The sequence below is a fragment of the Aquarana catesbeiana genome, linkage group LG01 (genome assembly GCF_042186555.1).
Source record: "Aquarana catesbeiana isolate 2022-GZ linkage group LG01, ASM4218655v1, whole genome shotgun sequence".
NCBI classification, from domain to species: Eukaryota; Metazoa; Chordata; class Amphibia; order Anura; family Ranidae; genus Aquarana; species Aquarana catesbeiana.
In genome coordinates this window covers 260,974,299-261,001,889 of record NC_133324.1, presented here as the reverse complement: position 1 = coordinate 261,001,889, position 27,591 = coordinate 260,974,299, and the positions used below count along the sequence as shown (strand labels likewise).

The following is a 27,591-nucleotide window of genomic DNA, read 5'->3' as shown; positions in this document are numbered from 1 at the left end:
TAAAGCACTGCTCAAACTGTTGGTGCTATATAAATCCTGAATAATAATAATAATAATAGGAGAGGTAAGTCCCAGGGGAAAGACAGGGTTCCCTAAGATGGAAAGCAAGAGAAAATGATATGGACCCATCTAAATAAACATGATGGCATCACCACAAATAATCCTCATCATTCAGCTTGTTTAACCAAATGAGCATAACGCATTGCAAAGTTTTCCATTCTTCCGCCAATGACTTCCTTTACAGCTCTCTGTGTTCAGTCATATAACATCTTTGAGCTGCAAAGTAAGTTGATGCTGGTTGACACCCATCTGACAGGCTCTGTGATCTTGAGGTTCAACCAAGGAGCACACTGTAACTGACTGCAGATCCTGATCCAAGCAAGCTCCTGAAGGATGGAGTACACATTGGTTCAGAACATTTCTAGCTGTCCTACGTAACTTCTCCCTCTGAAGATGTTAGTGCAAGCTTACTGATCTAAACATGTCAATGCTTTTTGAGGGTCTGATCTTGAAAATGACAAAGATCAGTTGTTTTGGCATCACCCCGACTTCATTTGTTGTATACTTGATCTGACCAGAAACAGCTAGGAACTTGGCATTTTTAGAATGAAGTCCGCAATGAAAGCTCCTGTATTGTTCTCAGCACAAGTTTCCTTTATGGTATTTTTAGGTTTTGTGTATTATAATCTGGTAAAGATGTAGATATTCTATTACTTTGAAAAAGACACATTTTAAATTAAATTTCATTCACTGAACACTTATGCATGAGATAAGGGATGGCTAAGCTGTTGATATTAATGTTTATCTCATGTGAGTGTTTTCCCACAATCAGAATGAGAAGAGGAACCTGTTCAGTGAACGGAGCAATGCAATGCAGTATACTAACTCAGATGATGAAGAGGATGGTTATGACTCTCCACATATTAAAAGAAAAGGGGCTTCTGTTGATGAGTTTCTAAAAGGCTCAGAGCTTGGGAAACAGGTGAGTATAAAATATGAACAACTGACCCCCCCCCCACTACCAATTGTGGTTACTGAAAGTCACTGCGGATTTGTCCTTATTAATAGTACTTTGTTGGTTTATACTTGCTAGGATTTTGGTATAAGCACAATCATTTTGCTTAAGGCACTTTGGAAGTAATAATGTTGTGTCATGTGCTGTTAAGAATATGCATGCATACACTAGAGAACAATTGCAGGATCTCCAGTCATGCCTTTCTATCCTGTAAAGTGATGTCTTTTAAACATGCACATTGGTTCTTGGGGCACATACAAGTGTATACCAGGGTTTCCCTTGTTTATTGTTCCTCGCGGACCCCCTCCCCCCCTTCTACAGGTTTTTGAGGCAGCAGGAAATTTCTGCTGGCACAGTTGGAGACACCAAAGAGGTACATTACTAAAGACAAATAGGCTGTTTACTTTGCAAAGTGAATTTTCCCTTAGCTTTGTAAATGAGGTGATGCTCTAGTAAAAATACTGTTATTTTTTAAATTTTTTTTGCTTGAAAGTGATTGGGTACACTTTGAAAAGGGAATTTTTCACTGCATTCACTAAGCTAAAAGAAAATGTATTTTTAATTTTTGATTGTTTGATATATGGACAAATACACGGGAGGTTTGATATAAGTGTTTATTTACGGTTTACTTTTATATATATATATGTTTATTTGTTCTATGTCAATAACTTTGTGGGGTGCATATTTGAAAGTCCCTGTTATTTGCTATTTTTGTGCTTTAGTTTCCATCTATTTTGAGTCCCGTGTTGGTGCTCTGTGCTTTTTCTTCTGGTGTATGTCCCCTCAGCAAGTATTGTGCTGAGGGGGCACTTCTGCAGCCAGCCTGAGTGCGTCCATAGACAAACACACAGCTTGGCCCCACCCCTTGTTCCCTCCTCTCAGGACTTGATTGACAGCAGCGGAAGCCTGTGGCTCCTTGCTCTGACTGTTCTCAGCAGGAAGAGAAGAGCTTCGGATCGTAAGAGAAGACAGGTTAGAAAGCGGTGGTGGAGGGGGGGTGTATTTCAAAACAACTAGTGGGACATTTTTTACTTTAATGCAGGGAATGATTTTTCATTTGTTTTTTAAAGTGCGATGTATAGCATTTCCATACATTTTCATTATTCTATTGGGAATCACAGCACATGAAAACACACAGAAAAACAGACATGCCTTATTTTTCAAACCACACTGCATTGATCTAAACCGCCTCACTGAATAACATTGTGACTGGGACCTTAATAGTTTATAAAGTTTATGACTCCTATAGGGGTTGTAAACCCTTGTGTTTTTTCACCTTAATGCATCCTATGCATTAAGGTGAAAAAACACCTGGCAGTGACCGCCACCCCCCCAGCCCCCCCGTTCTACTTACCGGAGCCCCGAATTTCCCTTGCTGGAGACGCGCTGTCCCTCTCTGCATGGGGTCCCGGCTATTGATTGGATAGATTGATAGCAGCGCAGCCATTGGCTCCTGCTGCTGTCAATCAAATCCAATGATGCTGGGCGGAGTCCAGCATTCGTGTCTATAGAGAACGAATGCTGCACTCGGGAGCGTGCCTGCAAGGTAACCCCCACGGGAGAGCGCTTCTCCCAGGGGGTTATCTGATGTGGGGAGGAGCCGCGAGAGCCGCTGAGGGACCCCAGGAGAACAGGTTCGGGGGCACTCTGTGCAAAACGAGCTGCACAGTGGAGGCAAGTATGACATGTTTGTTATTTTAAATAAAAATAAAATAGACTTTACAATCATTTTAAGTATTAGAATACAGATAAATACCAAACACGTTTTAAAAGCCTTTAATGATGTTAGTCTAAAAGAGATATGATGGTCAGATGCTGTTTTCTTATGCTGCTAATAATGAAAAACAAAATTGCTGTCTTACTTCGTTTTGTGTTGCAAAAATAATTATTTGGGCCTCAGATAGACAGTTAATTGGGCTGTAATGAGTGAAACATTTGCACTTGTTCCTCTGTCTGTTAAAACATTTATCGAGGATAAACAACTGGGCACATAATACAATTTAATTGGTGGAAAATTATTACAGTAATAAATGTGTAATTCAATTAGTAATATTTAACTTTTCTCAGGATTTTAAGTTGTGATCAATCACTACATCATGATATATTTCAATCCGAATAATATTGACAATCAGCTATACACATGGGCCAGTGTAATTGCTGTATAGTATATGTAAACATGATTCTCCCAGCATTATTTGTATGATTGGACATTTATTAAAGATTACAGTAACCTAATTTCTTGGGACTTGATTGACGTGACAGGTGTAAGCAGATGTAATTTAGATTACATTAAATGAATGAAACTAGAGTACATTGGCCTACATTTTAAAGGACACAGCTCAGTTATTCAAGTGCTACATGTCAAAGTGGGTAATAATATAGTAATTTTATTCCAAGTAACATTTTCTGTTCTAGTTTACTCTTTATTCTTGCTTATTATGTATATTTAAGTGATAGATACTAATGAAGACCACTCATTGCACCAAATATTGCATCGTAAGCAGTTAACATATTGGTGTTATAGCTGGCCAATAAATTTACAGCCTATAGTCATGAGATAACAGTCACACTATCTAGCCATTTTTTACTACATCTGGCGACAATCTTATATCTAATGAAACTGGCAGATGCCCACTGAATGACTTCCCTTGCGGATGATATCACTCAGACAGGGTACAAGAATGATATCAAGCACTATTGTGTTATATCTCCACTACTCTCCTGTTTATTCCTCTCTGTTTTATTGACTTTACCTTGAATACTTGAGTGAACTGTCAACTACTTGAGTGAATACTTGAGTGAACTGTTTATTTGTAGGTACCCCCTAGCTGCAATATGTGGTCACACCTCCAGCTAGTGGCCTAGAGAACTGTGAATCATCCCAGGGCTGGGCAAACACATTGCACTTTACTTAACAGCACTTAGCAGGTACAGTCCCAGTAACATAGCTTAAAGCATATGTTAACCCCCCCAAAAAATGGATCCTGCTCCTTTAAAGCATGTTATATGACACAGTGCTTGTCCTGTGTCATTTGGCCCCCTGTAACACCTAAAAAACATGGCTGATCCTGCCAGTTTCTCCCCACCCCTCTGTAAACTGGCCACTGTGTATCATGGCTGCTGAGACCAGACACCGTGGTCAGTTTACGTGCCTTTGTCATCAGCAGCCTGCTGTCTGCTCTCCTCTCTGCTCCTGTGTCCTCCTTCCCCCTCCCCTCTCTGTCTGTGTGTGAGCTGCCCCTCCCCCTCCTGCTGCTCTAATAACACTAACTTGTATACACCATCAGCACTGCCTCCTATTGCAGTGTCCCCCTCTGTGAATGATTAATAAATATAAGTGCTGTAAATACCTAATTTAAGAGCAGAGATTGCAATCACGTGTCCAGCCAGCTCTCTCCTCCTCCCCTCCAGACTGACATCAGCAGAGGAATCTCAGCCCCACCCACTGCATCTCTCAGAGGAGAAAAGGAGAAAGCTGGCTGGTCATGTGATCGCAATCTCGGCAGTGAAATTTGGTATTTTCGGCATTTAGTTTTATAAATCACACAGAGAGAGAGATACTACAATAGGAGGCAGTGCTGATGGTGTATACAACCACTTTAACTTAGTTCCCAGCATGCAGCAGGATTATAGTCCTACAAGGTGGTTGACAGTGTCCAATCGTAAGGGGAAATGAGTGTGGACATGAGAATGGTAAGAACTGTTCCAAGCATAGGATACAGTGCCAGGTACATACTTGTAAACACTTCTAATACTGTTCACATTGTAGGTGTCACAGGAGAGGTGCTGCGGTACTCATGTTATTGGTGCATAGTAACCTGTCAGATAGGATCTTCCATCCCATTTTTCCAACTACATGCTTGGGGCCTCCCAATATGAGCGTACATGTGTGTCCTCTCGGTGCTACATAATTTTTCTCTCTCTTCGTCTCATGTCCCATGCAGAAAAGCATTCCTTAACAGTTGGGGTACAGACCTGTTTCCTGCAAGGGGCAGCCAGGAGCATTCCTCTATGCTGTTAGATGATGATGTTGCCTCTCTGCTCTCTTCCAATGTGAGCACTCTCTATAAAATGGTGGGCACATATATCTCAACCATGTCAAAATGGCCATCCAAATTTCGTGGGAGATTATTACAGACACTGGCTTCTCCAAGATGGCCACCTGGAGCCCAGGGGAAAACTTAGTCCCTAATGAGTTCCTGCCAGCCTGAAAAAGCAACACTGTGCTCTCTTCAGGTCAGCACTACACCTTCCTACATACTATAATGCACCCTTATTTGTTTGTAGAGGACTTTTCTTTAATGTCTTATTTATTTTTAGCCAATTAGCAGCATTACAGACCTGTTAGCAAAAGATTCCATTGCTGTTTTTAGCTGCTTTGATCTTCTCTTTGTCTTTCCATTCCATTTCAGCTAGGATTATTGACTGGTATGCACTTTTGTTTTTATCATGTGATTAGCCACACTATTGTCCCGGTGATGATTACCATACTGAAAGCAGCAGAGGCTCAGATTTATCTGACATCTTGGAAGAAGATGAAGAGGAGCTTTACTCAGAAATGCAGCTTGAAGATGGAGGCAGGAGGCGAAGTGTAACCTCTCATAACACCCTTAAGGTAAGAGAATGACATCTAAAGACAACTTCTATGTTCTGTGTTTAGGGAACACAGTTTAAATAGCTAGGATTGTTCAAAGTATTACTGATTTGATCAGTTGTTTTGCTGCGTATTAAGTACACAGTGGATCAAAAGGTCTTCTGCTTCAGATTTTAAAAACTGAGATTAACAGTTAAAGTTTTTACAAAAGAGTAGATCTTATACAAATATCACTTCGGTAGGAATTTTGCATTTTTTAAAGGCATAAAGTGTATATTTATAATTCTATATTTATTTAATATATATTCACTACTGTGCAAAAGTTTTTGGCAGGTGTAGAAAATGCTGTAAATTAAGAATGCTTTTGGAAAGAGAAATGTTAATAGTTTTTTTTTTTTATCAATTAACAAAATGGAAAGTAAATATACAGAAAAGAAATCCAAATCAAATCAATAATTGGTGTGACCACCCTTTGCCTTCAAAACCGTATCAATTCTTCTACTATCACACAGTTTTTGAAGGAACTCAGTAGGTAAGTTGTTCCAAACATCTTGGAGAACTGACCAGAGATCGTCTGTGGCTGTAGGCTGCCTGAAATCCTTCTGTTTCTTCATGTAATCCCAGACAGACTCAATGATGTTGAAATCAGGGCTCTGTGGGTGCCAAACCATCACTTCCAGGACTCCTTGTTCTTCTTTACACTGAAGATGGTTCTTAAAGATATTGGCTGCATGTCTGGGGACATTGTCCTGCTGCAGTTTATGCTTGGGGCAAATCACATGCCTCCCTGATGATATGGCATGGTGGACAAGTATCTGCCTGTATTTCTCAACATTGAGGACACCATCAATCCTGACAAAATCTCCAACTACATTTACAATAATGCAGCCTCAAACTTGGAAGGAAACTCAATCATGCTTCACTGTTGCCTGTAGACACTCATTATTGTACTGCTCTCCAGCCCTTCGATGTACAAACTGCCTAATTCAGATTTTGACTCATCAGTCCAGGGCACTTGCTTAGCCTTATTTCCATGCCAGAAGTATAGCTTTTTGGCTGCAATTCTTCCATGAAGACCACTTCTGGCCAGACATCTCTGGAGAATAGATGGAGGTACCTGGCTTTCACTGGTTTCTGCCAGTTCTGTGTTGATTGCACTGCTAGACATCTTCTGATGTTGAAGGGAATTAATCATGATGTGTCTTTCATCTGCTGCATAAGTTTCCTTGGCCGACCACTGCATCTACGCTCCTCAACATGTTTCTTTGTGCTTCTTCAAAAGAGCTTGAGCAGCAGATCTTGAAACCCCAGTCTGCTTTGAAATCTTTGCCTGTGAGAGACCTTGCTGATGTAGTATATATTACCTTGTGTCTTGTTGCTGTGCTCAGTCTTGCCATGGTGTATAACCTATGACATGAAACTGTCTTCCACAACCTCAGCTCATTAGCAGAGTTTGGCTGTTCCTCACCGAGATTCAAGCCCCCTACCATGCTTATTCAGTTTCAGTTAAGGACTGTGTTTCAACCTACATATGACATTGATGATCATTAGCACCTGCTTGGTATAATTGTTTAATCACACACCTGACTCTAATCCTACAAAATCCCTGACTTTGTACAAGCGTACAAAGTGTGCAAGTGTAAGAATTGATGCTGGCTTGAAGCCAAAGAGTAGTCACACCAAAAATTGATTTGATTTAGATTTTTCTTCTGTTCACTCACTTTGCATTTTGTAAATTGATAAAAAAGAACAATTAAAATATATATTTTTTAAAGCATTCTTACTTTTTTTTTACACCTGCCTAGAACATTCGTACATACACACATTACTGCTTACAAAGCATGTACTTGACAAAAGTAACTCGCTGAATGGACAATGAGTAGCATGTATAAGGTAAAGATCTTGGTTTATCATGCATGCACAAAAAAACTGTTATGCAGATAGGGGGAGTTTGCTTATTAAATGACAGCTGTATAGATGTTTTGTTAGTTGAAAATAAAAACTGTATTTTTGCATGAAGCAGGCTTAATGAAAATGGGCCCCCACAAGTTTGACAAAACCTGATCACCTTAAATTAAAAGATGTTTGTTGTTTTTTGTCAAAAGGCGTATTGAAGAAGAAGCCACAGTTGTCCTATGTACACAGCAGGTACACTTTGAACTAAATAGATGAGACTGAAAGCTCCAGTGTCTGCAGCTAAAGAGCAGTGCAGGCTTGTTTTAAAGCTCATTTGCTGCTTCTAAGAATATGCAAATATTTAATTGTCTATAGCCTGATACCCTACCCTGACAAAGCCTGAAAACCAAATTTGAAGTAAAAATACTGACAGCTCTAATGCTTCTTAGCTGAAGTTCTCTTTTGATGTATTCTCACTTGTTGTAATCTCTGTATACAATGGTATAAATAGCATAATGTACATATACAATGGTTTAAATAACATACTGTACATATATAAATTATATCAGTAGGGCTGTAGGCTTAAAAAGACTTTATGAGGTAGACTCTATGATGGATATCTGTATCCACACATTTGTGAGCCACTCTTCTAATGGATCATGTCCTCACCTTATTCCTGCTGCAGTCCACTGATGTTAATATAGATTGTTTTGTTCTTTTACAATATGATTTCAGTTGAATCTTCTTGTATCTTTATGTAACCTACCTAATCATGAAGGCTGTTTATGCCATTTAATTTGGCATCCAAAATCATTCACTCACCATATATGCAATCCACAGTTTTTAAGCATTTTTGGCGAATTATAACCCTGTTCACCTGATAAAATGGCAAACATAATTATTCCCAGAACATTCAGCAACCATGTTGTGTTTCTTTTATATGGTGGCCAAGTGGTTAGCACTTTTACCTTGCAGTTCTGGGTCATGGTCACACCTTTCTGTGTGGACTTTGTATGCTTTGCCCACTTTTGTTAATTTTGTGCGTGTATAGTTTCCCTCCACTATCTGAAAACATATTGGCAGGTTTATTGGCTTCCTTCCATGTAATCCTAGTTGCAGTTAGGTGTGGAAGTAATGCTGGATTGCCAGCTTCTTAGATGAATATGGATTGATGTGATAGTTTTGGATATATATGTTGTGTAAAGTAATGTATACTGTGGAAGCCAAGGAAGTACTGGAAATAAATACATCACTTCTGTGGAGGTGTCAAAGAAAATGTCAGTTTAGGAAAACAGACCTTATGCAATTCAGGGTGGTTCTAACCCCTTAGGTATAGTTCCAATACTATAACCCATCAGACTTTATTTAGAAAGAGAGTTCTCTTTCTAGATCCCTCTTGGGGTGGCTAGTTACTTTAGCTTAAACTATAGACCAGGGTTTCTCAACCAAGGTTCCTATAGAACCCTTGGGTTCCTTCAGAGGTTGCTAGGGGTTCTTTGAGCAATGAGAAATGTCTGCTTCTCAGATAAGGTCCCACTGACACCATTTATTTTTTTTAGCTATCTGTAAGGGAGGAATTCCTCCCAATGACCACATGTGTAAGGAGCATTCTTCCCAGTGACCATCACACCAAGGTGTCAGGAGATGTAGATATAGTAATTTTTAGCAGGGGTTCCCTGAGATTGGAAATTTTTTCAAGGGTTCCTCTGTGTTAAAAAAGTTGAAAAAGACTGCTATAGAATATTGGCATGCTAAAATTTAAATAATTCTTTCTCTTGACCTTCAGAGTAGCACTTCACTCTTTCTCTTTGTTCTGTTTCCCATTTAGGGTTAGATTCACAGCCTATTAGAGTATTACATATTTAATGATAATTTGACAGTTCCTGTTAACCACCTAATGAATTATAAATAATGTACATCAGATCTGCAGCTCTAAGACACAGATCTCTGTTTAACACTGTTTATATGGAATACACTGGATGATAATTTACATTTAGTTAATGGCAAAACAAGATATGCCGAACATTTTTTCCAATAATATCATCTTAATATAAAGGCCTTTTATAGAATGAGGAAGTAGTTGCACTTGACAAACTTGCCATTCTAATGACAAACTGGAATGCAGCAGTAATAACTAATCTACAATTGCAGTTGAAATGCACTTTAACTCTTTTTAATTTAAGGCAATAAAGGAAAACGTAACACATGCAGAGAGGTTTGGGGGAAAAGCCCTCCTGTGATACAAACAGCATCAACAGAACTACTGCATTGTTTTTGTACTGAAATGTATGTAGATGACCTATAAATGCTGCTGTATTTTATTAATAAATTAAACTGCTCAGAAAAGGGCCGTTTAGGTCTATGGGAGCCCTTAATTTAAGGGAATAAAGGAAAAAGTAACACATGTAGAGTGGTTTGGGGAAAAAAACCTTCATGTGATACAAACAGCATCAACAGAACTACCATAATGTTTTTGTATTGAAATGTATGTAGATGACCTTTGAATGCTGCTGTATTTTCTCAATACATTAAACTGCTCAGAAAAAGTCTGTTTAGGCCCATAGGAGCCAACATCTTCTATATAAGGTTTAGAACATCCCTGAGACATGTAATTATTTTTCAGTGTATTGGAGCACCACCAAGTGGGCGTGTTAGGTAATTTCTGCTTGTTCGACAATTGTTCTTCTATTATGGTATTATATTTACCAGATATATACTATATATACTATATTTACCAGAATAGCTATCTATAATACATAGAAATACTGTAGAAGCACCCCCCCCACACACACACACACACACACACACACACCAGGCCTCCCCCTCCAATCCCTACAAATATATATATATATTCAGGTTTCTTTCACCATTATTTCAATCCACCAGACAAGTTCTCTCAATCACTGCTTAGATTCATTGGATTCAGGTTCCCCTCCCCTACTACTTTTATGCCAACCATACACATTTTTAGACAACGTTTTCATCAAGCTTATCACTGTTTGTGCCCTCAGTGGAGAGATCTTTGCTTACTTCCTGTTCTGATGTTGAGCTTTAAACACTGTTACCCTTCAAATATTTTTCTGAAACATTCTATGTGTCTGTAATATAGCATGGATTCTGTTTTAAAAATGTAGGCAACAATTTCAGACCTTCTTGTGAAAATGCTATTTGAATAACTTAAATATATTCCAAGTCACTGGGAGGAAAAAAATGAAATAAATAAAGACAGTACTCCTGATGGACACTTGTTCTGGGTCAGTGACTTGTTATTGAAGTAATTTGATCAGAATACCTGCAGAATACCAGCTGGGGAACTAGCATGGGTGACAGGCAGCTTCTTTTATCTTTACACTAACACATTTCACTCTTTTGTACATAGGAAAGCATAAAGTACAATGTATCTTCCTTTCAGTTATACCATTTTAGTTATACTTTATTTAGACATGTTTTATAAAACAATGGAAATGACCTATTCTGAAAGGTTTGCTTCCCCCTGTTAAAATTGGAGCATAATTTAAATCTTTCTTTCATTAACTCAGCCAGGCATATCAGATATTTACATGTCTAAGTAAAGCAATAATGAGACAAAATATAAATCTTGGTGGCTATAATTATCAAAGACAAGTATTCCTTTAGACAATTTTATGCAACAGATTACTGTATGCAAAATAGCATTTAAAAATATTGTAATTATTGTTCAATATTGTAACAAATCAATACCCTTTAGGGCACAGCAGCTTCCTGTTAGGGAGAGTAGTAGACGAAAACATATGCAGCAGACCTGTACTGAGCACTTGCTAAGAGTTGTTTAAAGCTCTGTGAATGGTCAACGAGAGCCACATGTGACTCCCAGCATCACTGGCCAGTGATTATTTAGTTGTATAATGTACAGTAGCAATAGGAAAACTTGACTTGCGGATTATAATTTTCATGTTTATTATGATCCCTCACTCACTGTCAATGTCTACTTCACTCTACTAGCTTTTTATTTTTATGTGACACGCTGCTGAGTACATAAAATTAGAACACTTCCAAAAATTAAAAAAAAAAAGTTTGGTTGGAATGTCTTACAGATGCCAGATGAATGGCTTATTATGAAGGATAATATACATAATATGTGTGTATATATATATATATATATATATATATATATATATATATATATATATATATAGTCAATTTGCTTGTTGTAGAGCATTTAAAACCTAATTACAGAAAACCCTGATTTGAGAGTAACTTGGTTTGAAAGTGTTTTGCAAGACAAGCAACACTTTTTAAAACATTTTGACTTGATATACAAGCGATGTCTTGATATACAAGTAGCGTCATATCACAAATGAGTATAAAAGAGAAAAGAGGTGCCTCTAAGTGTAGTAATACAATTAATTTAATAACGGTACAACATTTAGAAACTCACATGGTTGATGATTAAAACAGGCATGTCTAAGTATGCAGGCATCTGGGTGTCAGGTCACCTTGAGGCTAGGTGACAGATGCACTCTGTAGGAGTCAGAAGTGCACCGCTAGGTAGTGGACCTTAGGACTGACTGCTGCGGATTGAACCCTGGGAGGTTCAGTAAGCAGGTCTACTGGATCACTAACACAGATCCCACTGGGAGCTAGAGCATATATTCCCCAGGGCGCAGAGTCTAAGAGCCAGCAGGTGTTCACCAGAGCCCCTAGTGGTGAGGATTCACTGAGCTGCAGTCTGGCTCCAGGTCGCAGCCCCCAGGGTCTCACAGCTCATGCTCACGGTAGACTACAGGAGAAGAGTAGGGAGGCAGCAGGCTGGAACAACAAGGAAAGTAAGGAATAAGCCAAATGTCAGGGCGACTAGCAGACAAGGATAAACATAACACGCCAAAAGTCAGAGTCACAAGCAGACAAGGAAAGTCGAGAACAGGCAAAAGTCGGTAACTGGAATCAGACGTAGGAAACACAGCAAGTACACACAAAAGCTAACACACAATGGTTGATCAGCACTGCTGGCTTGCAGTGCACAGGTTAATATAGGGTTCCCTGATAGGAGCTGGGATGGAGCCATGCTAGAGGACAGATTATAAAAGCAGTCATGTAAGGGTCAGCTGGTCTCTAGAGATGAACACATGGAGACAGGTAAGCTGACAGACAAACTCTATTGCATAACCATGACACTGGGGTAAAGCTGTCCACATAGACCATCCTCTGCCATTGACGTCTTCCCTTCTACACTGCGCTCCATGAGCAATTCAAGCCTCACTTTCAGATCGCACTACTGCAGGGTAGTCTTCCCGGTCACGATTGCAGACTGACAACGGTGAGAGCCGGCGGTGCTGGGGATGGTCTATGTGGACACATTTACCCTGGATGCTTACATACTTAGATGTGCCTCTTTTAATCATCAACCATGTGAGTTGGTAAATGTTGTACCTTCATTAAATGTAACCATATTGCTACACTTAGAGGCGTCTCTTTTCTCTTTCATACTCCATAGCTCCTGCTGGATTTTGCTTCTAATCCTCTTGTGGAGGCTGCCATTTGTGGATAGACATTTTATGGTTACACAACCTATCACATTGCTATGATCTTTTTATATGGACTATAAACTGAAGGACTTACGAATAAATGGTTGTGGAACGAATCATTTGAGTTTCCATTAGTTCTTATGGGGAAATTGGCTTTGCTATACAAGTGCTTTGGATTTGTCATGTACCTGATGGTAGAGTCTGGTATGCAGAGGGAGGCCTCTCTTACACCTCTGACTCGAGGCGCAGGAGTGCAGAGTCGCACGAGTGCCTGGCAAGGTTGCTGGTAGACGAGCTGGACCGGAACTGAAGCAGGAACTGGAACGGACCCAGGAACAGCTGTCGGACTGGAAATTGGAGCTCAGGAAGGTGCAGGCAGCTGGACTGGAAGTGTAGGCACACTAGTCCAGAGCAGTTGGACACTGGAGCAGAGTCAGGTGCAGGCAGGTTCGGCAACAGGCTGGCAGCGAGGTAGCAGAAGGAGCAGGCAGGAATGTGGTCTCAGGTACAGGCAGGTTCAGCAACAGGCTGGCAGCGAGGTGGCAGAAGAAGCAGACAGGAACGTAGTCAAAACAGGCCGAGGTCAGGTGCAGGCAGATAAGCAGGGGTAGTCAGGAGCAAGCCGGGTAGGGTCAACTGGAGCAGGTACAGGCAAATGATAATCAGGAATCACAGGTAACGCTGTAGACCAGGCAGCATTGATCCAAGGAAGTAAGGCAGTTTAAATAGTCCGTTAGCACCACGAACATCACCAGACACATGTGCGCCCGTGAGGGCCAACGCCGGCATTTTGTGCAGCACTACTGAGCAAGCGTGTGCGCAGGTGCGCGCAAACGTGCCTGCGCACCCCTTCTCAGTGGGACATGCAGAACAGGGGGATGTCCATGGTCGCCATCTTGGATGCTGGCGTGCCCTACCTAACAGGATTACAAGCATGCTTCCGAACAAATTATGCTCGCAATCCAAGGTTTTACTGTAATTAGCATTTTTTTTTTTTTTTTTTAAGCAATCCTCACCATATTTATTGACCTACCCTTTGCTACTCCCTGACCTTGATTTTTTATGTTATAGTTATTTAGTGTACCATTTACACAAAAGTAAGTTTTATGCCAGATATGCATGCTCCTCCAGCTCTGTATATACCAGCCTGGAGGTGCCATCCAGTTGGTATAACCCTAATGCTGATATAACGAATGGGAAAGGTGGTCAAGAAACAGCTTTATTCATTAAATATTTGGTTTCTTAATTTAATGAGCTGATGCAAGATGAGTTGGCACTGAACCTATGAAATATAGGGTATGTTTATTTGAGCTTTTCTTTTTAATTGGGAGAGCTCAGTCTATGTAGGTCACCCTCCCATCATGTGTAATAAATTACCGACTACAACTATTTATCTTTGTACTATGTTTGCTTGCTCATTCCTGCTAAAAGAATGGTATTCAAAATGTAAAACTTGATTTACAGAGCTTTACTATAAATTAGGAATTCCACTCAAAACTAAAGATGACGTATTTACTGAGAGCCAAAGAGTACAAGGACTGTCAACCCCTTTGCCCTTTAGATGTAGATTACATCAACCCAAGACAGTCACCATGGACTGCTGAAAATAAAATGAAAAATATAAAATTTTGGGATAGCAGAATAAAAACAAGTGTGTCTGGAATAGATTATTGATAACCTATTGTGACAAACATTTTCACAGATTTTGGAATCTACTGAAGATGTGTTATTTACTGTATATTATAATGATCATTTCTATTAAACAATGCTTTCGGTGATACCCTGCTTCAGGTTGAACGAAAAGTATTGGTTTGTACCACCTCGTTGGCTGAACTGATGGCACTGCAGAAATTCCATGACTTAACAAGTGTCCTTTCTAACCTGCTAAAATTCATTGTAACCAGCATGCATTAAACACAGAGATATCCACTTAAACAATCATGTAAAGGACAAGCAACAACTACATGCATTGTAAATGGATATCACTGGACAATGGCCCTAATCCTTGTGATGTACTATATGAAACTTGTTTTGCATCTACAACTGAGTTAACTTTGACAGCAGCAGCCCTATGACTTAAAAGCCATTAACTGGTATCATCTAATGTGTGCTGCATCTGAGCGTCACATTGGCTGTCTGTGTGCAGCATCAACCCCCTGCATGGTCCTATTCTTACTATAGCACTGATATGCCAAGCTCTCATTGTTTGTACTGATCTTATGTTCTATCTGACACCAGCCAAGCTCCTAATCATGTCTTTATTTTCACAGATTCCCATTCAGAGCATGAACCTTTCCTTCACAGAGTAAACTCGCATGCCTTATGTTTTCCATTGCCTCTAAAAACTAACCCTGTCTTTATTTTTTTCTTTCTCTTCCTCTACTTCTCTTTCCATGTTATTGTCTTTTTTTTATTTTACTGCACTTGTTGGATCTTGTGTTTTTCTATTATTGTTGTTGGTCCATTCTATTTTTTCGTATTGTCTATAACTTGTGCAGTGTTCTAAGACTAAGGCCACAGAACCTGCTTTAACGGAACAGCTGGACATTTCCCCTCAGCATCCTCACAGTAAAAAACTGTTCAGTATTCCTGAAGTTGCAGAGGAAGAAAGTGGAGAAATCTCAGAGCTCTTGCACAGAGGGCATTCTGTAGGCAAAGCTTATAGAGCCAGAGGAAATGTAGCTAGAACAAATAGGGTGCCAAGGGCTAGTAGTCAAGATGGGCGGCACCAGAGCCCATGGCATTTCTCTAAGTGTAGGTTTAATGGGGCCGCTCCATATTCAGATGATTTTACATGTGAAGGGAGCAAACTTGGACCTCTCTCCAGGAGCCCAGACAGCGGCTTGGATTGCGGAAGTGAAGAAGAAGAAGCCCGTTACCATTTCAGGAAAGGCTGCAGCAACATTGCTAGAAATGCCACACACGAGCCCCAGCCAAATAACGTATGTTCTAGAGACCCAAAGCAAATGTTGACACGCAGGAAAACCCTTACCAGGCAAAGCAGTGTGGAGGAGGATTTTGATGATGTGAGCTCAGACGTTATAGATAACACAAGCGCTTCCAAGTGCCACACTGAAAACCATGAACTGCCGCCATGTGTCAGGGAATTTACTAACAGAGACTATGCATGTCGGAAAACAGATGTATGTAAGAAAAACTGTAGGAAATCAGTTCTAAGGCCAACTCACAGGGACACGGAAAAACCTCTGGTGTGTGTTCAATAAAAATCCTTCTTGCCATCTGCTTGCTAAATTACTTGGCTTTTTTGTTTCTTCTTTTACCCCTTTCTGTGGGCTTCCATCTGGGACCACTGCCAATTACCTACAATTTATCAAGCTTTTTGATTTCTCAGTCAGCACTTCTTCACAGGCTTTAGACCATGCTCCGCCCTATTCTTTTGCTTCTAGTAGTAGTTCTTTGCTGTCTTTTCTGTTTGTCTGTTTTTTTTAAGAGAAGTTACGATTATAATTACCGGCTCTTATTTTTCATATTTATTTTACAGGACAACTGAAATTACATTTTACTTAAGGGTTAGCTGAAGGATCCCTAATATATATAATATTTTGAACATGAATGGACAGTGTGGATTTCCTCTTATAGATTATCCAGGCGCTTTTTTTGTCTTAGGTTGTTCTATCACTGGTATAGTAAGGCTGTGACTGAATAATGTAAACATTAACATTTATTTGCGTTAACTGAGAATGCTTCAAGAATCAGCACATGTAATATTTGGTTAGTTTTGGGAAATCATTTGATCCCCTTGGGCAGTATGACTGGCTTCATATTTCTGGATGGGGCTTCTATTGCACATAACACAGTCTAAAATTCAGGTCTTGTATGATTTTTCCAGTACCTACCTTGGAACTCTTTCTGTTCATGAAAGGGACATTTCCAGTGCAGTGCTTTGACAGTCTAGAGAGAACAAAATTATCGGAATCATTGGAAGAACCATACCACAGATTAAAAAGAAATATTGTTTGAAAGTTTTATGTCTGTTTTTTATTATATACAGTGAGGACGGACAGTATTCAGACCCCCTTAAATTTTTCACTCTTTGTTATATTGCAACCATTTGTTAAAATCATTTAAGTTCATTTTTTTCCTCATTAATGTACACATAGCACCCCATATTGGCAGAAAAACAGAATTGTTGACATTTTTGCAGATTTATTAAAAAAGAAAAACTGAAATATCACATGGTCCTAAGTATTCAGACCCTTTGCTGTGACACTCATATATTTAACTAAGGTGCTGTCCATTTCTTCTGATCATCCTTGAGATGGTTCTACAACTTCATTTGAGTCCAGCTGTGTTTGATTATACTGATTGGACTTGATTAGGAAAGCCACACACCTGTCTATATAAGACCTTATAGCTCACAGTGCATGTCCAGGGAAAATGAGAATCATGAGGTCAATGGAAGTGCCTGAAGCGCTTAGAGCCAAAATTGTGGCAAGGCACAGATCTGGCCAAGGTTACTAAAAAATTTCTGCTGCACTTAAGGCTCCTAAGAGCACAGTGGCCTCCATAATCCTTTAATGGAAGACATTTGGGACGACCAGAACCCTTCCTAGAGCTGGCCGTCCTGCCAAACTGAGCTATCGGGGGAGAAGAGCCTTGGTGAGAGAGGTAAAGAAGAACCCAAAGATCACTGTGGCTGAGCTCCAGAGATGCAGTCAGGAGATGGCAGAAAGTTGTAGAAAGTCAACCATCACTGCAGCCCTCCACCAGTCGGGGCTTTATGGCAGAGTGGCCCGACGGAAGCCTCTCCTCAGTGCAAGACACATGAAAGCCTGCATGGAGTTTGCTAAAAAACACCTCAAGGACTCCAAGATGGTGATAAATAAGATTCTTTGGTCTGATGAGACTAAGATAGAACTTTTTGGCCTTAATGCTAAGCGGCATGTGTGGAGAAAACCAGGCACTGCTCATCACCTGTCCAATACAGTCCCAACAGTGAAGCATGATAGTGGCAGCATTATGCTGTGGGGGTGTTTTTCAGCTGCAGGGACAGGACGACTGGTTGCAATCGAGGGAAAGATGATTGCGGCCAAGTACAGGGATATCCTGAGAAAACCTTCTCCAGCGTGCTCAGGACCTCAGACTGGGCCGAAGGTTTACCTCCCAACAAGACAATGACCCTAAGCACACAGCTAAAATAACAAAGGAGTGGCTTCACAACAACTCCGAGACTGTTCCTGAATAGCCCAGCCAAAGCCCTGACTTAAACCCAATTGAGCATCTCTGGAGAGACCTAAAAATGGCTGTCCACCAACGTTTACCATCCAACCTGACAGAACTGGAGAGGATCTGCAAGGAGGAATGGCAGAGGATCCCCAAATACAGGTGTGAAAAACTTGTTGCATCTTTCCCAAAAAGACTCATGATTGTATTAGATTAAAAGGGTGCTCCTACTAAATAAAGGGTCTGAATACTTAGAACTATGTGATATTTCAGTTTTTCTTTTTTAATAAATCTGCAAAAATGTCAACAATCCTGTGTTTTTCTGTCAATATGGGGTGCTGTGTGTACATTAATGAGGAAAAAAAAATGAACTTAAATGATTTTAGCAAATGGCTGCAAAATAACAAAGAGTGAAAAATTTAAGGGGGTCTGAATACTTTCCACTGTATTTAGCATGGAAATGGTGCAAAGGAAGAAGGAAAGGTTTAGAGAAAAGTGGGTGAAGGAAGGATTTGTCCTGCCAATCAAATATATATTTTTTTTACGTTTGCTTCGGATGACATATGTAAGACTAAATTAACTAACCCTTAATTCAACATTTAGTTAATTTATCAGTAAGGTTCTACTTGATCTTTAAGGGCTCGTTCACACCATACGTGCATGAAAACTGATGGGAAAACCGCACAGATTTCATTTGCATAGACAGGAGTTTATATCAGTTTCACGTCAGTTTTCATGCGCGCCTCAGTGAGTATGCATGTTGCCATTAGTTTTCATGCCTGTTAGTTATGTGACGTGTTCATACCAATGTTGATTTCATGCCAGTTTTTTTTTCAATGCAGAAAACTGCAGTGGGTGGTCCTCAATGATTTAGAGAGCAATGCTGACTTAATGACTTGAGTGCCCACTCTCTGAATCACTACATTGTGCATTCAGAGAGCTGTGGTGGGGACCCCTTCTAATGGGGTTGGTCCATGACACCCTTTACTCAAAACATGTCTTCCGTTTTTCAGGTTTGAATAAGGTTGGGTGTTATTCTGTACTGTGTACTCTGGATTGAAGCTGAGTATTGCAGCAAAAGCTGCTTTTCTCATTTTCACTGCTGCTGGAGGACATTTAAAAAAAATAAAATTAGCCCAGAGTTAGACTTTAACCTTTCCCTACCCTATCTAAAACCAAAAAAAGAAGGCGTTTTTAGACTAGTTAGAATACTAATGAACTCCATAGCAGGACTTGCTGCTAAAAAAGTTTAGACAATGGTGTGTATTGGTAACACTAATATAGTCCCCACATACCCATAACAGCTTTAACTTATTTTTAAACAGCTTAAAATATGTTTTGATGATGCTTACAGTTAATGTGGGCAATGCCTTCAGAAAATACTAATGGAGGAAAGCAATCTGCTTTGTTACTCCGACTGTGTTGTATATTCTCTACAAATCCACTTTACATCAGCTACAAAATAAAAGCCTTCTCATACAACAATGTATCATATATAGCAAACATTTCCACTGTTGCTTATAAATGATCAGTGACACTTCAACTGCATGCTGTAAATGGCAGTGTGCAGTAAAAATACAGGAGAAGAGGAGCAGTCAAACACCACCAGGGTCCAGGCAGTAGACATTCTGGATCGTGGTATGCATGCAAATGCTGCTGCCAGATGAAAATCAAAAAAAGGGCTTTCCTAACCTGATGACATCAACCTCAGTCTGCTACCTAAGCAGTTTATTTAGTAAATGCCAATCTTTGTCTAGGAAAGGCTTTTGACAGGTAAAGTGTTCTTTAAAACACTTTGTTCCCACCCAGATTCCATGACCATTTGATACAATCTAAGCCAAATAGATACAGTCTATCCATACACAACTTTATTAAACTCAATACATAGATACAATTATAAAGCTTAGTCAAATGCAAACATTTCCCTGTCAATATTTAAAGTATAATTAAGGGCAAACTATTTTTAGTTTTGATTAGAGCGGAGAGGGATTAGAACACCTATTAGGTTTTTATTGCTGCCCGTGTCCTTGTTAGGGAGATGCACCCTCTACATTTGTCCTGTTCACCATTCTCATTGAAAGAGAAAGTAAAAGAAAATCCCAAATTTTAGGTTGTCTCCAGAAATGTAATAGAGGGCAAATCTTCCAATGGTGACACTAGTTCTGGTGATCTGAGGGCCCCAAGATATTCCTTTAATTTGCATGGATTTCCTCTCACTACCTGTTTTGGCTATCAGACAGGAAGTAAAGGTAAATCTCCCCACTGAGACACAGATTGCAAAAAAGGAAAAAAAAAACTGAAAAAATGTTCCCTTACTCTATCCAAAATAAAAAAATCCACTTGGGTTTAAATCTTGACATCTTTTTATTAAACTTTACCCCTAGCCTATCAGGTATCTCATATCCCCAAAAATGTGTCCCTTTCAAATGCTTATGATACCCCTATACTATCTGGGGAGGGGAAGCTTATTGTTCCCTTTATTTTTTTCCTGTCATTCTATACTCGAACCATATCTTACAAATCTTAAATATTCCTCCTTAACTGGAAACCACAAATATTGATATTTTTCACCATCGATGCAGTCTCCAGTCCTACGTTCTTAGCCCTCCTGTAGACCAATTTTGATCTCATGAGCAATTTTGATGCTCAAACTTGATCTCACTATCCACACATATTTAAATAATATACATATTAATATTATGTTATAGTATATTGTATTACAGTTCAGCTCTAGAGCCCTTTCATATGCATATAATATTATATATAGATCTTTTCCAAATCAGAAAGCTTGCACCCAGCTCTCCATCGGGCCAGATAACATAAATGAATTGGCAAAGCTGGGCATGGACCTCAAGTCCATAATTGTCCCAACCAGCTTTAAGAAAAATTAATTGTCCACGCAAAAATAATTTGCTACAGTGCTTTAGTTATGTAAATGTGCATTTAATCACATCACATATTTTCTTGCACGGAATTACTGTGTCAAGCGTAACATCCAACGTTATTGTAAGATATTACGGTCAGGCTTTCTCAACCAGGGTTCTGTGGACCCCTTGCAGTTCTTCCAGGGGTTGCTAGGGGTTTTTGGGGTAGTGGCAGATTTATCTCCTTTCTACAGCCGACACTAGTGTAAATGGGAGAATTTTTAACTGACATCCAATGTAAGGAAATGCCTCTACACTGACTGCCGATGGGCTTTCCTACTCACCACCAAAGAAATACTTATTCACCAACCACCAGTGTAAGAGGACACTACACCTTTGATGGTCTACATTTTATTTTTGGCTATTATTCTTTTTTTTATATTAAGATTTATATTATGGTATAGAACAGAGGGTAATGTAAAGTGCCCCACTCTGGGTGCCCATTTTTTTTATCCTTTTATTTAAAACTTTACACAACTTACTGATCATGCTAATGTGTTATAAGGTGTAGATAAAAATAATATTTAGCAGGTGTTTCCTGAGACCTGAAAATTATTTCAAGGGTTCCTCTAGGGTAAAAAGGTTAAGAAAGGTTGGTGTTAATAATGCCTTTATTTGTAGGAATATATCATAATATATTATATCTAATTGGGATAGGCTGTATGTTAATGAACCTATACCAGACCCTATAGGGCATTTGGGGGGATATACAGGGTTCTTATGGATCCATATCCTAAAACACAATTATTTTTGGGTGGATAATACATTTTCTTATAGCTGTCATTTTTACAACTGGTTAATGAACATGACAGAGGGGCAATTTATGCACCTAAGGAGAAACTGTAGTAGAATATAAGACTATAGGGAGGGGGGTGTGATATTAACCTCTCAGTTTATTGAGAAAAAGTAACAAGAAGGAAAACCTAGGAAAAAGGCCCAGGGAAGAGTATCTGAGAAATTAAAAGAAGCAAGATAGTACAGAAACTGATTTAATTTAGCTTTTGTTCTTAAAGCAGAGTTCCACCCAAAAATGGAACTTCCGCTTTTAAGTTAAGGTGACCCCCTGACATGCCATATTTGGCATGTCATTTTTTTTGGGGGGGGGAGCGGATACCCTATTTTTAGAGGGTTTCAGCTCCCACTTCCTTCCGGTGCACCGCAGCACCAGAAGGGAGATCACCTCTCCCCCTCCTCTCAGCAATCATCTGGGACATGTCACAGGTCCCAGATGATTGCCAGGCCAGTCGCGGCACGCCGCGCAGGTCACGCTTGCGCAGTGGGTGACTTGCTGTGAAGCCACAGCCGGGTGCCCACAGTGAAAATGCCGGCGCCGCAGAGAGGGGGGGAAGACGAGCGAGGTTTCGTTCCCCTGCATAGTGGGACCCTGGGACAGGCAAGTGTCCGATTATTAAAAGTCAGCAGCTGCAGTATTTGTAGCTGCTGACTTTTTTTTTTTTTTAAGAGGAACTCCACTTTAAATATAATACCAAGGACCATGTAATTAGGAAACTAATGTCTAAATACTGAGATATTTTAAAAGGAGATCAGTTTCTAGCACCAAATTATCCATAAGACCAAAATTTATCAGGAGGTTGGACTGGAGATCATACCAGCGGTGAAGAATAGCAATATTGGTGGTAAAGCAGGGACTCCAGGAATGTCACAAGTTTTACTTGGGCTGGACAAAACACAAGTAAAAGACATGAATCCAGGAAAATGTTTGTAAGATTCTACAAGAAAACGATAAACATCCCCTTCCTAGACACTATAATGAGTTTCATAAAAGTTTGAAAGGGACCAGTTTTTGGGGATCGAGAAAGTAAAACCTGATTGGTGAGGGGGAAATTTTATTAAAAAGAAGTTCGGTTCAAAAATCCATTTGGATTCATATCTTAACACAATTGCCCCCAGAGGAGTAAGTATTGACAGCAGATTGTTTACATTTGACCAAGTTTTAATAGTTTATTCATTGCAGTGATTGTAAATCCCTAATTTTTTTTTTCAATCTTTTTTATTCAACTTTCAAAAGAGAATAATATGTACAAACATTGATACTATATTATTAAAACATAAACAAAGTATCTTACATGGCATCCAGTCAGTGTAATAGAACAACTAAGCAAAGGAAAGTCCAAAAAAGGAGAGGATGACCCAGGCCCTAAAAAATAAAAAAGGTCTCACTCCACAAGAACTAGGGAGATGAGCACTAAAGCATAGGTAGTACAGTGCCTGGTTATACTTTGGATCCCGACCTAGAATTTACTATTCAAACATATAATAAGGGGAAACTTGTGACTAACCTTCAATAATCCGTTAAAGTCAACTACGGTAAGATACCTGATAACCTTGAGAGGAGGTAAAGGAGAAAGATGGAGAGAAAGACATAGAAAAGAAGGGGAAATAAAGAAAAAAAAAAAGGGGGGGGTATGGCCAGACAAACAGAAGATGGATCTGACACAGAGGATATATGGAACTCATAGGGTTAATATAAAGTTATGACGGATTGTGTATAAAATTGCTCCAAGGTTCCTATATCATGTCAAATTTATGAACAGTGTTCTGAAATATGCTAACTGCCTTTTCTTGGGCCATGATCCAAGAGATCTTTTGCTTTGCTGCAGCGAAGGAAACAGAAGGTTGCTTTCATGCTCGGTCTATAGAGATCTTAGCCCCTTACAATATAAATTGGATACGCTTTTTCAGCTTTTTATAGGTCTTGACTGTGTTTCCATTTAATAGGGCAATTTGAGGAGTCTTGGGAATTGCTAACCCTGTGACCCTGCGCAGCAAATGAAAGATTTTGTTACAAAAACTCCTAATACAGGGGGCAAAGCCACCAGGTATGAAGGAGGGAACCAACATGACCACAACCTTGAAAACATAAGGGGGAGGCTCCCGGATATAGCTTGGCTATTCGTAGGGGAACTTGATACCATCGAGTAAAGAGTTTGACATTTGCCTCCATAAGGGAAATGTTAACCAACCCTTTAAAGGAGCATTGAAAACACTGGTGCCATGTGTCCACCTCCCAATTGAAATCAAGGTCCTGTTCCCATCCCCGTGCATATGCAGGTTTTTTAGAAGAATCCACTAAAGAGGTAAAAAAGACTGAATTGCCTCCCCTCTGATCTGCAATCCTAGAGCACCATTATTCATAAGGAGTAGTCTTTGGCAGGTCAAGTTTAGACTTCCAAAGGGATAATAGGAAATGTCGGATTTGGGTTAGTCTAAATCTTTCTGACTGGGAAATGTCCAGCTCACTGATCCAGTGGCTGGCCGGTAAAGGACCCATAGGGGCTATAAAATGACCTATCCTGCTTCCGGATGACAACCAATGTCATGCTGTCTCCATGCCTATGATGCATTTTTTCAAGCAAATGGATGTGGAGAAAGTCAAGAATATATAGGAGAAATAGAGTACAGGTGGGCTAGGAATAAAGTGCTACAAGGTGGATTGTAATCTCTGCTTGGAACCTCCTCTTACATGAATATCACTAATAAAAACAATAAAATGTATTAAAACATTTTATATTGCGTGATAGTACTTTGTAATTAACACAGTTGTGTTTATATACACCCCACCTAGTTGCCTTCATGACCAAGATGGACACAGTATATACAAAATTCATGTACTTAAAAAAGCATATGTTCTCACATGGTAAATACATAAAGTTAAAACCAGTTCATTTATCAAAAATACATTTTACGATCCATAGAAAATTCATAACAGCATGCATCAACATAAATAAGAAGGCCGGTATGGTGGCCTGAATTTATGGGAGGAGCCCAGGGGGTACATTTTCAGCCCACTCCTCTGCTTCTCTGTCAGTTTCGGTGCAAGATACGTTGACGTCACTAGGCCGACTCTTCCTCGCTCAGGTCGTTGTCTGTGAGTGTTGCGACTCTCCCGTTTGGCGGTTCTCGCTTTCCTGTTGCAGGTAGGATTCGTACTTTTGTATCATACACTATGTTGCGATTTGTTGTTTTACCTCTCGCAAATTTATTTGCAGTTTCGCTAAAGCCTCCAAGTCGTTGCTGGTCGTCATCCGACATTTACTTGGCGCAGGCTTCAAAATTGATTCACAGTCAGTCAATGTTGCAGCCTCATTTGTTGTTTTACTATAGATTCGTTCATACCCTCGTAGTGTCGCTCGTACCATCACACCACATTCGTCATCAGTCCTCAGGCCTCACAACAATCGCAGGTCAATTCCGTACTCTCTACGACAGCCCGATTAGAATCCCGGTCAGCCTCCCCCTTGAGGCACCTGACACGAAGCACCCAAGTCACTACTCGCACTAGTTATTCGCACGTTTGCACTCGCTCACTAACTTGTGTGATGGTTCTGGCACGATTCAGTACGTTTCGTGCTCATTTGTAAAACATATGGTCATGGACACACAACCAGCAAAGTCAATGGTGTTCCTCCCCACACACGCTCTGCGATTTCTTAGCTTCACTGGTTTCTGCCTCCTTCATGAGGACTCTTTCTGCAGCACTCTATTGCAACTAGCCTACCAGTGGCACACGTTTACGGCCACTCATTCGCATGTCTGTCTTTTTTCTCATAGATCAGTTGAATTCAGCTCGATCCATCCTGTACTAGGCTAGACATTCCCTCACAGGTAAAGAAAAAAAGGAAGAGTTTTTTTTTTCCCGTACATACACATGGGGGGTCTAGTAACATTCGGGGGGGCCAGGGGACACTTTAATGCCAGGTTTTAAACCTTGGGCCTTCATGTCACAGGTTTCCCGGGTGGCTGAGTAATTTCAGCTACACCCAGAACTTCGGAATCCAGTGCATTTTGAGTCAGGTGTGTAGTGCACAGTCTCCGCTCTTGCATCACTTCGCAGCACCTTTACACCAGTTGTTAAATGGTTTGCATGCAGACAGTACAAGCTTTAGCATTTCTTACCATACGTCATGTACTACAGAACGTAACATTCCTACTTAGGCCTCAACCAGACATCAGGTTCCTGCCCAGGCATGCCCTGGGGCTTCGGTTCCACAGGTCTGTGCATGACACAGACTGGGCATCCAAGCTAGCGGTTATCATGGCCAGTCACCTCCTGGCTATTCTTGGTTGCCCCGTATCCTTGAGTCATTCAAAATTACCACTTCATCGCGCGTTCGCCATATACATCGATATGTATCATTATGCCTTGTTGCATTTCTCTCTCTCACTACTTCTCTCATCTGTTCTTGCATACTCCACATTTTCTTGACACATACCCCTCTTTTTCTTATAGCTGGAACCATGTCACAGGCCGACAGCGAGGATCTCACCTCTGCCCCTCCGACACCCTCCGGGGGTTCAGAGCATGGCAGTGCTCAATATCTGAGAGGTTAGACCATCCCCAAGCTTACCACGGAACTAAGGTGTAGGGCATCCCCTACCCCACCGCAGCCAGGAAGGCTGAGCTGTTTAACCTGTTGTATCCACCACCAGCAGCCGGACCCTGCACTCAACAGTCTTCCTTACAGTCCATTGCCTCGGCTCTCACCTAGTTGCACGCCATGGTCGACACCTTGATCACATCCATCTCCGATGCACAGGCGAGAGAGGGAGACTTGGAGGTTCGCTCAGCAGTGGCCACCTCGGGCACAGTCGCAGCCCCAATCACAGCACTCCCACCTACAGGTATGACGGATGGCAGTCCCACCATCAACCCAGCGCATTTCATTCCAATCAACATTAGGAAGAGCATTTTAGAGGGCAAGGACATGAACTTGGTCTCTCTCTTTATTTAGGTTAATGACATGTCAGAGAAGAAGTCCTACGCCTGGGAGACAGTCTTGGTGGTGGTAAGGTCCAAAGATCCCAGGTCAAATCGGAGGTTATCCATCCCTGAGTTCGTTCTGACTTTTGGCATCTTCAGATATGTCTCGTTACCTCCATGCTATGGTGGATTTGGGGTATAAGTACTGGGGCTTAGCTTTTTACAATTACCATCGGTCATTCGCAGAAAAAGCAGCAGCCAAGCTGTACCAGTTCCAAGTCGGCACCAGTTGGAACATCATGGACACCAAACTCTTCTGCCACCATTTCGCTGGCTTACGTTCCCCACTCTGCTCCATCTGCCAGTCCTCCATGCATACGGCGAATTGGTGCTCCAACACTGCTTCCAGACTCTCCTTGGTCCTCCCCCCACCTCTAGTGCTGCCCTGGGCATGCTGCCTATCCCCACCCAGCAACCTCAGGTGAATAAATTGGGTCAACCTGTCCAGTCGCTGGGAAAGATTTGCAACAACTTTAACTACACCTCCTACATGTACAACCAATGCCGTTTGCTTCACATCTGCTCCATCTGTCACAGAGCACAATGTGTGAAGACCGCGTGCACTCTCAAACACCCCAACAACTAAGCCGTGTGGACGTACAGTGGCTGGGATATTACCTCTCCTTGCAGCCATCTCCCTCGCTCGCACTCTTTCTGGTTCAGGGATTCACCTTCACCTTGCCTCAAACCAC

General features: G+C 40.6%; 1 protein-coding gene across 23 annotated transcripts in view; it reads left to right on the top strand.

Moving 5' to 3' along the window:
• RIMBP2 (RIMS binding protein 2) overlaps positions 1–27,591 on the top strand; it is an 883,237-nt gene that overhangs the window by 767,049 nt on the left and 88,597 nt on the right. For 16 of the 23 annotated variants that reach the window (XM_073628097.1, XM_073628121.1, XM_073628271.1 and 13 more), the window contains 3 exons: positions 833–982; positions 5,475–5,630; positions 15,508–16,218. In XM_073628097.1, the coding sequence (XP_073484198.1) occupies positions 833–982; positions 5,475–5,630; positions 15,508–16,218 (1,017 nt within the window). The remainder of the gene's footprint in view (positions 1–832; positions 983–5,474; positions 5,631–15,507; positions 16,219–27,591) is intronic. The other 7 variants (XM_073628227.1, XM_073628219.1, XM_073628194.1 and 4 more) reach the window with 1 other exon arrangement.